Here is an 11,748-nt window from a genome sequence, read left to right on the forward strand (position 1 = left end):
TACTTTCCAATTTCGAAAAGGTCCTAAGGTCTTTCACAGGCACACTTGGCAAGCAATTTCTAGAGAGCAAAGGAATACATCCATGGGCCTCCCCTTCCATTTTTGTTTTCAACTCTCCACCTCAAATCCCTTGTGTACAGTTTTTAATAAAATGCCACCACACTTTTGTGTTTTTGCACTGTCAACCATTTATTTGTTAAACAGACGAATCTTCGGAGAGAAGCCGTTTGCCCACTAGCTGCCGGCTACTCTCCTGTCAGGTCTCTTGGAGATAGCTCTGGATTCCCCAGAGGAGACAACAGCTACTGAGCCAGTTGCTGCAGGTGCCATGGCAACAGCACTAACTTCCACCAAAGCTGCGCGGATGGTCTTCACGCGATATCCACGATGGGACCATCTGCTGGAGCAGTAGCAGCCCATAATCGACATAAATACAATGAAGGCACAGGTAGTTATTATGACCAGGGTGGCAATGGAGAAGGGGAAACGGAGGTAGAACCCTATTGGCGGAAGGAGAAAAAAAAGGAATGTCAGCAGTGGCAGTTCAGAGATGTTATGGAGCTGGTTGTTCCTTACTTCATCCACATCACAGAACTATTTGTACTTCAAAATTTAGAAAGCCACTGTGCATTAAAATACAGAGCTTACTGGGTGTCAAGGCTTTCAGACCTACAGGCCTCCAGTCTCAAATAAAGTAACTAGTTGTTGCTTTTCAGAGGCAAGGGAAGTGTGCTCTGCAGATGCCAAAAGGCACATTTGCTGGGGGCAAATACAGGTTTTGGATCTGAGCCCAGGCTCAAATCAAGCCTTATAGAAAGGGAACGTCATCTACTGCATCAATAACAGCCCCTTCTCCACACAGCAGTTTATTGCGGAGTTGGTGCTGTTCACACCTAGATGTCTTGCACCATGTCTACACAAAATAATGCCATCCCATATGACCCAAGTGACAGAACCTAGTTCAAATCTCATGGAATTCCTAGGTGACAAACTGAAGGGCCTGTCCCCCTGCTATAAAATGGAAGAGGGCTATTTTTTTTATTCCATCTTATTTCACTCCTAAATCTTATGGCCAAAAACATGCCAGGGTTTTGTACAGCTCAATTTGGTTGTTTCATGTTAATGTACATAATTAGTCTTGTCAGTTTAAGTCAGTGCTGTGCTGAAAAATTCATCCCTGTGTTTGGACCATTCTCCATTAATTCTGGCGCTCTTACCAGATCCTTCCTTCACTCTCCCCCTCACGATAATAGTCACCCTCTGGTTAGCAGGCAACTCAGCAGCCTGGGGAGCCTTGAGTGTGGCATAGCTGGTCACCACAGGCATTAGCTCAGAAGTGCTGGAGTCATTCAGTTTGGAGGAGCTGTTTGTTGGCTTCCCTTTCAGTGCAATGGGACCAAGCTTGAGGTTGGCTTCTCCAGACAATCCTGCAAGAAGGAAGCACAAAGGCTCACGAATCCAGACCTACTCACCCATTTGGTATCATCCCACTGCCTTAACACAGTATTTTCAGCCTTCCCTATACAGCTCTTGTATAGAAATGAACAGGGCAAGCTGTTTTAACTCTCCTCCAAATATAGGACATGGTTGGAAATGTTCCCCCCAGCATTTATGGTGAAACGAGTGAGTGAAGCCATATAGGTTACAAATAAGTGGCTGTTTCTGTTTGGGTGCCAAATGGAGCCAGTTGACCAGCGGGAGTCAACATGGTGTCCTTCAGATGTGGACTACAATTTCCATCCATCTCTGACCACTGACCATTGTGACTTGGGAATGTTGGAAGTTGGAATCTAACTGCATCCCTGCAGTAGGCAGTCATTCTTTTGAACCTTTTGATTAGCAGGTACATAAAGTTAATGATTACAAAATAGGTTTTAGGGAGAGGATTTCACCTTTCTTCTGCTGTTGCCTTCTCTTCCTCTTCTTGCTCCCACATCCACTAGGAGAAGCACAGCAGGAGCAATCTCCTCCTTCATAGGAACTCCATGATGCAGTAGTGAGGTCGTAGGAGCATGCCTTGTTGCGAGGGTCCGCAGAGCCAACAGGCACCGCCTTCAAGTGACATATGAGGTAGATCTAGACAATCAAATTAGGTTGTACATTAGGTTGTCACTCTGTTCCTAGCATTTACATGCCAGGGAGGGCCGTGCAAAACTAAATCTGACACGCACAAGGGCAGGTTCATCAACCCAGTGGCAGAGTGCAAATGTCTGGCATGGAGACTCAAAGGCTCTCACCAGCACCGCCAAAACTAGGGTGCATCTGCTATTGTGGATGTGCCATTCAAGCCCCTTGTGAGATAAATGGGGGGGAAACAACATGGTCCATGGACTCTCACAGGATGGGAAAATTGGAAGGCTAACAGAAGTACGCCTTCATCACTCACACAGACTCATTGATGTGAGGCGGTGTCTCATCCATAAAGTTGACATTAGATTTTCCACATGCTCGCTAACTCCACCGTCCCCCCAAACAGCAGTTGACCATAAAACTAGTGTAGTAATAGTCCCATATTGGAGGTTCAGCTCCCTTCCCCCCTTCCCCGTCAACCTGGTGGTTGGAGGCCCCAATGAAGGTGAATGTGTCCAGCTGGAGGCGGGAGATTCCATCTTCCTGCGTGGGGAGGAAACGGGAGTTGCTTTGCTGCCCATCTACAAGGCACCTGCAATACAGACAGAAGCAGGCATGAATTATCCAATTTCCTCCATCCTATTATTGGTATGAGTGCCACACTCATGGCAGAGCTGGTCTATTTCTAAACAAGCTAAACATCTATCTTTCAAGAAAAAAGAAGAAGCGAATGTACTCTTATTTCAACAGGCATATAGTGTTCAATATCTCTTCATTTCTTTTGCACAACAACAATTTGTAGCAAACTCTAGATCCAGCTAAATACAATGGCGGCGGCAGCACATGGCTCTGCTGGTCAGCGCTGAAGGGAGCTACCCTCCAAAACATCTGGAGGGCCCACAGCTTTGCCACCTCTAGCTTAGAAGAGCTTTCCCACCCCTCACTCAAGTCCCATTTTCAATTAACTTCAGTGTTGAATGTGGTCACAGCTATAGAACCGATTCAAGTTTTCTTTTCCCCTGTTGCCATTCCCCCATGCCTGGGCCTGCCACTCCCCATCTCCTACCCATGGTTTGTGATGACTTCGTATTTCACAGAGGACTCAGCGTTTGGTCGGGCGACACACTCATCAATGTAGATCTTCAGAGGAACATGGCTGCCCTTCCTTACTGATGCTTGGATGTTGATTAGATCCCCAAGATAGTAAGTGGGGTCAGACCTAGGTGCTGACCAGGTACCTGGAAGGAAGAATGTAGAATCGTTACATACATGGCAGTAAAAAGCAAGCCAAGAGCTACATAACTACAAGCCCCCTGCCGGTCTCCCTCGCTAGAACACAGCACTTCACCTGCCAGTATTACTGCCAGGTTATTTGGGAGGACTTGGGTAAGATGTCTTTAATGGGCCCCTTCTGTGTAAGCCATTTCCTCCTTGCTGCTGTCCCTCCTCCATTTTAAAACAAATTTCTATTGGTTTTTAAACAAATACAAATACAATAACCATTAAACACTTAGCAAGCAGCACATCTAATGGTGTTTGTTTTATCCGCTGTCTCTACTCATACTTACACATTCAACATTCAAACATACTGCATAATGTAACCTCTCCACTGACTGATCAGCTGAGAAGGGGCCTATGTGCCGGTGCATGAATGTGTTCTGCAAGAGCATGAGGTGGCCATGCCCACCCCTGGCAATTAGCCCCCTAGCGCAGTGGTTTTCAACCAGTGTGCCGTGGCACCCTGGGGTGCCTTGAATTCTGGCCAGGGGTGCCACAGGCAACAGTGGCCTCCATCCCTCTTTCTTTCCTCCCCTCCCTCCTCTGATGCCTGCTTGCATCTCTGCTTCCCAAAGGCTTGCACAGCTGTTTATTGCACCAGCCCTGGCCACAAGCTCCCCAGGCAAATGGTGCCTCTGGGGCTGGCCAGGGAGTACTGGTTGCCAGGAGCTGAAGTGGCCTTGGAGTAATCAAGCAAGTGGGCGAGGGAGTCCAGATGGGGGTGGAGACGCTCCTTCAGGTATACTGGGCCGAGGCCAAGGGAATTGGCCAATGGTGAATGCAGCCTGTGAGCAGGGGCGTAGCGAGGCACCGCGACATCCGGGGCGGCAAATTGCATGCACCCGGGGGCACGCCATTGCTACGTAATGACGCATGCATGGTGGGCTTTCTGCTTAGAGTTTGTAGCTGGAGGCGCGCGGCTTTGGAGGTGTGGGGGCGGCAATACCCCACCACGTAACGGTGCACCATTGGTGCGGACTTTTTACTGGGAGGCTGGGCTTGGGAGTCGCGGGGGTGGGGGCGCCAAGTGGCACCCCCCCCAGAGTGGAACCCGGGGCATACCACCATCGCCCCCCCCCATTGCGATGCCCCTGCCTGTGAGCCAAAGAAGACCAGCCATTACTGTATAAAAGCTTACCGAAACAAAAAAAACCTGGCAGAGGTGCAAATGGAACATGCGTCCACCAGAAGCAAACGACCCTATAACAAAACACCTTCTGTTCCCCAGATAAACTATTGTCACCTCTCTCCAGCCAATGTTTAATCAAGTGGGCAACTCTGTTCCTAGGTTTAACTAATATTACAGCTTACTGTAAATTGGAGAGAGGCATGCAAGCCTGCTGATTAAGAGCACTCACTGTCATAGACCTCAAGGGCAAACTCCAAGCGCTGATTTTCCATCACTGTGGATCTGAAAGGGATCCATGTGGGCTGTATTCCAAGTGAGGAGACATTCCATGACCTAGAAGAGAAACCAGGTTTCACCTATTTCCTTCTTATACAATTCAGAAGGCTCATTGCTCTTCCTGTAGGACAGATCTTATGCATCACATGCCTCTTTCTTTTTGCATGCTGTTATTATCCTTGTAGGGACCCAGGTGGCGCTGTGGTTAAACCACTGAGCCTAGGGCTTGCTGATCAGAAGGTTGGCGGTTCGAATCCCTGTGACGGGGTGAGCTCCCGTTGCTTGGTCCCAGCTCCTGCCAACCTAGCAGTTCGAAAGCACGTCAAAATGCAAGTAGATAAATAGGAACCGCTACAGCGGGAAGGGAAACGGCGTTTCCATGTGCTGCTCTGGTTTGCCAGAAGCGGCTTTGTCATGCTGGCCACATGACCTGGAAGCTGTACGCCGGCTGCCTCGGCCAATAATGCGAGATGAGCGCGCAACCCCAGAGTCGGTCACGACTGGACCTAATGGTCCAGGGGTCCCTTTACCTTTACCTTATTATCCTTGTAGGCCCCCAAAGTACATGGTGTTTTAGCAGCTGCAGACTAAATTGCCACACTTTGCTAAGGATTAAGCCTGAGGGGCAGACACCAAGGACACCTCAACATCTCCTTAACACAATTCATCCATTAAAACATTCTTCCTAGAATGAAAGATGCTACCGTGGCCAGATAGCCAATGGGAGAAGCTAGATCCACACATTTAAGTATTTGGAGACCAGATGGGATCAAAAGCATAAGAGACATGCTGCCGGAGGCATTGTAGACCCCTCAGACTTTGCATCTGTTCGGGGGCTGTAGGTGATTTATATGACAAAACAATTTCATAGTTGGCACATTCCTACTAAACATGATTCATGAGTACTGGATATATTCCTACTAAACATTTATGAGTACTGGATATTTTTTTGTATACATATGAACCTTGTATCCCACTACTGAATATATGCTACACATTTATGCTACTCATTCTTTTTCTAGCTCTTTTATTTTTATTCTCCTCGGGGCTTTTTTTTTCCAGCCGGAACTCTCTGGAACTCAGTTCCGGCACCTCTCAGGTGGGTGCCATGGCCATTCTAAGAGAACAAGTGAGGCGTTCATGGTGAGTTCTAGGACCTCCTTTTCTAGAAAAACAGCACTGATTCTCCTTACTGTTATGACTGGGGTTTTTTAAAATTAAAAATGTATTTTAGTTTGCTCCTTTGCTTATTGTCTTTTGCAAATCGAAGAAGAAGAAGAAGAAGAAGAAGAAGAAGAAGAAGAAGAAGAAGAAGAAGCCCCGCCTTCTTCTTTTTTACAACAATGGGATAGCCCAGCATCTCTCACTAGCACAATATCCCTTCCAGAACCAAGACTTACCTTGGGTAGAAACAATCTATGGGATGTGAGAAGCGACTGGTCCGGATCACACCACTTGTAGCAGAAGGTATGTAGTAGAGAATATTTCTATAGTGGATTCTGTCTGGGAGGAACTAGGAGCCAGATACAAGTCTTTAGGATCTTTTACAAGACTGTGAAAGATATCGCATTTCAGGAAAACCCCATGTTATTGAGCCTATTTATAAACTCCCAGTCTTCTTACCACCCACCTGCTCAAAACAGAAATCAAAGCTATGCAGTACAGAGTCAAGTGCACCCCCCCCCCCAAGTCCACTGAAGCTGTCACCTACAGCATAATGCTAGAATGTTAAATTTATTTTTTGGTGTCAAACTGCTATAACACAATCAGGTTAGATTTAATAAAGGAGCATTTAAAGAAATTCTGCTCATCACCCTTTGGTCCCCCTCCTTTCTTTAAAGAAAAGAAAGAACCCTATTATAGCAATATAGCACAGCACACTGAGTCTTTTTGGGGAAAAGAACAAAAGAAACAAAATAGGGTCATAAAAGGGCACACACCACAAAAGGTTACAATGAATGTATGCCATGATCCAGCGCCCCTGCCCTCTGATGTGGATGTAACAGAGAAGAAAAAATTATACACAATGCTCCCAAAACAGGGCCGTCTTAAGCGGGTCGGGCGCCCTGGCGCCGTGGTGCACGGATCGCTCCAGCGCCCCCGCCCCGCCCTGTTTCTTCCCACGGCTGGTGGGTGGGCGGGCGCAGCGCACAGCGTGGTTTCCACGCAGCTTTGCCATGCAGTGCCCCCCTGCCACCATGCAGCGCCCCCTGCCGCCCAGCCTACCCCTAGAGCCGGCCCGGCTCCCAAAGGTGTATAATCAACTGCAAATCTACTTGTAGCTTATGGTGATAGAACCATGACTGGCTAGTGCCAAGAGGCATCCTTCTGGAAACAGCCACAAATAATAGTTTATGCCACACAGAGCTACAGTTCCCAGCACCTTTAGTGAACTACATTTCCCAAGATTTGGGGGGCGGGGGGCGGGGAGCCATTCCTGTTTTAAATATATAGTGTGGATGTGACCTGCGAAGTGAATTTTTGGATAGAAATCCCTCTATAACCAGAGCCGTAGTAGTAGCTAGGTGACCTTGCGTCCCTGGCAGAACTGTCCAGATTGCACCCCCTAGCCACTGACAAATTAGCTCTTCTTTCCGCCTCTCCTCCAACCCCCCCCCCAATTCAATTCATCCTCTATTTAAAACCTTTTCCTGTGAGGCAATAATCAATATTTATAGACATATTTGTGGATATATTTTTGCAGGGGGGGGGCTTGCCTGCACCCCTGGCAGGGGCCCACCTCACCATCCCCTAGCTATGGCTCTGTATATAACCCAGACAAGTCACAAAGGCTCCTGGAATCCTAGATTTGGAAGGGATCTTCGAGATCCATCTAGTCCAGCTTCCTCACTTCTGTGTAGGATTTTCTTACTTTTCTGATGGCTCCACATGCATGGAGAGGGTATTCGAGCTGCAGCACATCTCGGTGAACAGCAGTCACGGAACAGCCAGATCCCAGGGTCAGTTCATGAACATCAACAGCCACGCCCTTCCCAAAGAGATCCACCGGCACTGTGATCAATACGTGCGAGCTGCCACATGACACAGACACTGCAGAAAGCACAGGGACGGGTCAACCAGAAGCAACATTTAGTGAACACTGACACACTTCATTTTACAGTCATGATGAACGGAACCAGTATGTTACTGTAAAGAATATGGCAGCTAGTAGGCCAAACACTCAGCCCTGCATCTTGCTTCTCACAGTGGCTAACCAGACACCTCTTGAAATCCCCGAAATAGGATGCCAGAGAGAGTGGCAGGTGATGGAGGGAGCAGCAAACATCCTCACCTTGGTTGGCATAGTATGGCCATGCTATGACGCACCGGGGTTGTCACACCATCCTCCCTTCTTAATTTTAAGAATTTGTAGTTAGGGAGCAGTTGGAGAGATATGTACTGTACACAGTTACAGATGCTTCTTTTGTTTGTTTTTTACTTTTAAAATGTATTCCTGTGCTCCTGGTAGTGCTATCATTCATCAAGTGAGTTTCAGCTTAAAACAGGAAATTGCACATGTTCAGAGAATTGCTTTTTCAAACAACAAACAAACAAACAAAAAACCAGAGGGAAACTTGGCCATCAGGCTGGAAAAAGTTGCCCAGAAGGTCACAAAGTCAACTTTAAGGGCTCAAAATTTTGTTCATTATTTTTGAGATTATATTTAATAACATCCTATGGTGACATTTCGACGGCCCCACCCCAGATGGACCTACAATTTATGCATGTTTTGGAGAATGGGCAGTTTAACCTATCAAGAAAAGGTGTGTGTTTTTGTTTGTTTGTTTGTTTTGGGGAAAAGGTGCTGATACTCACTATGAAGTTGTTATTGTAACTATTCTTAACAATAACAAGTGCCACACTTTTAACATGGGGGGGGGAGGTGCTGGTACTGCATACCCATGAGAACCCCCAGAAAAGAAAACACTGAAGAGAAGTATGCTAGAAGCAGAGGATTATCCCCTGCCACCTTGGAATGGGTGCACCCTCCAGCCACTAGGCAAAACTACCCAAAGGAATGGGTTTTCTTCACACCCTCCAAACCCTAGCCCAAGCACCCCCAAACAGCGGCCCTCCAGATGTTTTGGCGTACAACTCCCATGATCCCTAGCTAACAGGGCCAGTGGTCGGGGAAGATGGGAATTGTAGTCCAAAACATCTGGAGGGCCGAAGTTTGGGGATGCCTGCCCTAGCCGATAATACCCAATTTAGCTTCTATCTACCTAGTGCACCACCTAAAATGTATCTTCAGCTTTATTAATATAAAGGCTACCACATATTTCTCTCGAGGTCTGCCTCACAGGGAGTCAGGGGATTCTGCTTCTGGCTGGAGCTAGAGCCTAAGTAACTGCTGGCATTTAAGTTTTCAAAATAATTGTGGGGAATGCTGCCTTTTATTGCTTTGTCCAAGTTGTCCAGTGTGCAACTGGAAACCTGGTGCAGTCCAGTCTAATTAACAACCTTCTTTGTATGCTTCCTCAGAGAGGAAGTCCCACAGGAGTCATGGTAACAGAATGCTGCTGCCGCCCCACCTTCCAGTGACTTTTCGGCTCTTTCTTCATAGCCAGTTTCCCCACTCCCACTTCTCATTTTGTGAAACATAACTCATATGTTTGTTCATCACACCCTGGTTACTCCATCCAATAACATTCTGGTATTTCTATCATAAAGGGCTTTTCTCTTCCTCAGTCCACATCCATCCGCCATTTTGAATAACAGCCTGTCTGAAGAGGAGTTCTGGAAGATTCAAATGCTTTCCCTCACCCATGTTAGTTAGCCCTAGCTAGTAAAGGTAGCCTGGTAGCATGAAACACCCCCCCCACACATACAAAATGAATTCAATGCAAGTTAAAGAAAGTTGTCCAGCTATCTCCACTTAGATCAATCAATCAATCAATCAATGCAGGCCAGTACCAGGCAGCTTCATAGTAAACATTTGCCACCAATCACTGCCCAGACTCGTTTTTCAATGACCTTGTTCCTTGGCTGGTTTCATAACAGGAGGAATTTCCTCTAAGAACACCACAAAGCATCTAACAGCAAAGACAAAGTCAACACCAAATAAAACCAACCTCATGAGAGTTAGCATACCATTAAAAAAAGTTTCAACAGTTCCTGGTTAACCCTTCCACACAAGAGTATTTCAACTTCCCCTTCTTCCCCCAGCATTTACCAGAGTTATTTTGGGCAGAAACAGCAGCACCACCAGCAGCAGCAGCTAAAAGAAATAAAGCCCACAGCCTTAGGTGGTTCTCCATCCTTCACTGCTACAACCCAGGAGCCAGCCAGGTGGGAAAGAAAGTTTCCTCCTCTCCCATTGGCTCCATTTATAGCCCATGCATTGCTCAGGTGTCTCTGCATCCTCCAATGGAACCTGCTCATTCATGGTTCTATTTCCCTTTCTAAACTGGGTAGCCATTTCCTAGCAATTCGTTATGAAACAATTATAATAACCTCAGAGGCGCTGTCTAGGTTTGTCATTGCTTTTCTCCCAAACCTAGACAGCATCTTAAAAAGCAGAGACATCACCTTGCAGACAAAGGTCCGTATAGTTAAAGCTATGGTTTTCCCAGTAGTGATGTATGGAAGTGAGAGCTGGACCATAAAGAAGGCTGATCGCCGAAGAATTGATGCTTTTGAATTATGGTGCTGGAGGAGACTCTTGAGAGTCTCATGGACTGCAAGAAGATCAAACCTATCCATTCTTAAGGAAATCAGCCCTGAGTGCTCCCTGGAAGAACAGATCGTGAAGCTGAGGCTCCAATACTTTGGCCACCTCATGAGAAGAGAAGAATCCTTGGAAAAGACCCTGATGTTGGGAAAGATTGAGGGCACTAGGAGAAGGGGACGACAGAGGACAAGATGGTTGGACAGTGTTCTTGAAGCTACGAACATGAGTTTGACCAAACTGCGGGAGGCAGTGGGAGACAGGAGTGCCTGGCGTGCTATGGTCCATGGGGTCACGAAGAGTTGGACACGACTAAACGACTAAACAACAGAGGCGCTGTCCTGTGAAAACTGCCACTGAAAGTTCATCATTGATGGTTTGTATATGGAAGACTTGGTGAGTCCTTCATTCTCAGGCTCGAGGACCAAATGGGGGAGCATGTTGAGTCATGGCATATACAACCACTTGGTTGTTTACAGCAATGGAGAAGGGCAGATGCAATCCTACATGTACTTGCAGTATCTGGGAGTAAGCTCCATTGAGTCCAATAGGACTAGGATGCATGGTTGGGAATGCAGTCCAAGTCTGTGTCCAGTGGGGCTTACTCCCTAGTAAATGGTAGTAATTGAAGCAGTGCAGCAGAATCCTAAGCATGTCTACTTAGAAGTAAGGCCCACTGAGTTAATTAAGGCTTCTGCCCAGGTGTGTTAATGAGATTACAGTCTTAACCGGGGCAGCTGTTGAGAAGTTAAATGTGTGTAAGATTATTCTGATGTTCCTTTTCAGTTTTTTCAACACCTTTGCTTCTTGGAGTACTCAAGACATAGAATATTGTGTAAATCAAGAGTTATAGTCAGGTTGAATTTGCATTTCTCTGCTGTCATTATCTTATATCCAGAAATTTCAACTGCAATTCAGTTCTTCACCACTACCTTTTACATCCTAAAATACTGGTGTTTTATTTACTTATTTCACTTATGAGTCACTTTTTAAAAACAAAAAGTAACTGAAAGCCGCTTACAAAATAGTACAAAGATTCAAACATGTATGAAGCTAAAACTGAATAAAAACCTTAAAACATGTGAAAGGCAGGTGTAACACATTCCACCCACTGAAAGAGGCTACAAATACATTGTTGCACGCTACCCCAATCTCTGAGTGATGAGAGATTCCAGGGGTTCCAGGCACTTACCCAGAGTTTGTGTTTCCTTTTAGAATGAGGCACAATGGATACTGTGGTGTCTTTATTATATATGGTTTATTTACACATATATAAGCCCTACACAAGAACAGACTGCCTGGCATGCTCTGGTCCATGGGGTCACGA

At 46.4% G+C, this 11,748-nt stretch overlaps 1 protein-coding gene across 1 annotated transcript; it reads right to left on the minus strand.

The window, feature by feature from the left end:
* Positions 1–234: 234 nt before the first annotated feature.
* LOC118079672 (zona pellucida sperm-binding protein 3-like) lies at positions 235–10,011 on the minus strand. The gene is made up of 9 exons (XM_035104134.2): positions 9,927–10,011; positions 7,626–7,804; positions 6,154–6,266; positions 4,707–4,810; positions 3,137–3,308; positions 2,551–2,662; positions 1,893–2,076; positions 1,218–1,427; positions 235–500 (listed from the first exon to the last, which is right to left on the minus strand). The coding sequence occupies exons 1-9, from the start codon at positions 10,009–10,011 to the stop codon at positions 235–237; spliced, it is 1,425 nt and encodes a 474-aa protein (XP_034960025.2).
* Between the last annotated feature and the right edge of the window lie 1,737 nt (positions 10,012–11,748).

This window comes from Zootoca vivipara, chromosome 1 (genome assembly GCF_963506605.1).
Source record: "Zootoca vivipara chromosome 1, rZooViv1.1, whole genome shotgun sequence".
Lineage (NCBI taxonomy): Eukaryota > Metazoa > Chordata > Lepidosauria > Squamata > Lacertidae > Zootoca > Zootoca vivipara.

What these genes read in the sequence shown, in the direction of transcription:
- LOC118079672 (XM_035104134.2), bottom strand. Translation starts at nt 10,011, where the DNA reads ATGGAGAACCACCTAAGGCTGTGGGCTTTATTTCTTTTAGCTGCTGCT. An exon ending in TTCTGCCCAAAATAACTCTG is followed by an intron (nt 7,805 to 9,926) that starts GTAAATGCTGGG and finishes TGCTTTCTGCAG; the next exon opens with TGTCTGTGTCATGTGGCAGC. An exon ending in AAGGCAACAGCAGAAGAAAG is followed by an intron (nt 1,428 to 1,892) that starts GTGAAATCCTCT and finishes TCCTTCTTGCAG; the next exon opens with GATTGTCTGGAGAAGCCAAC.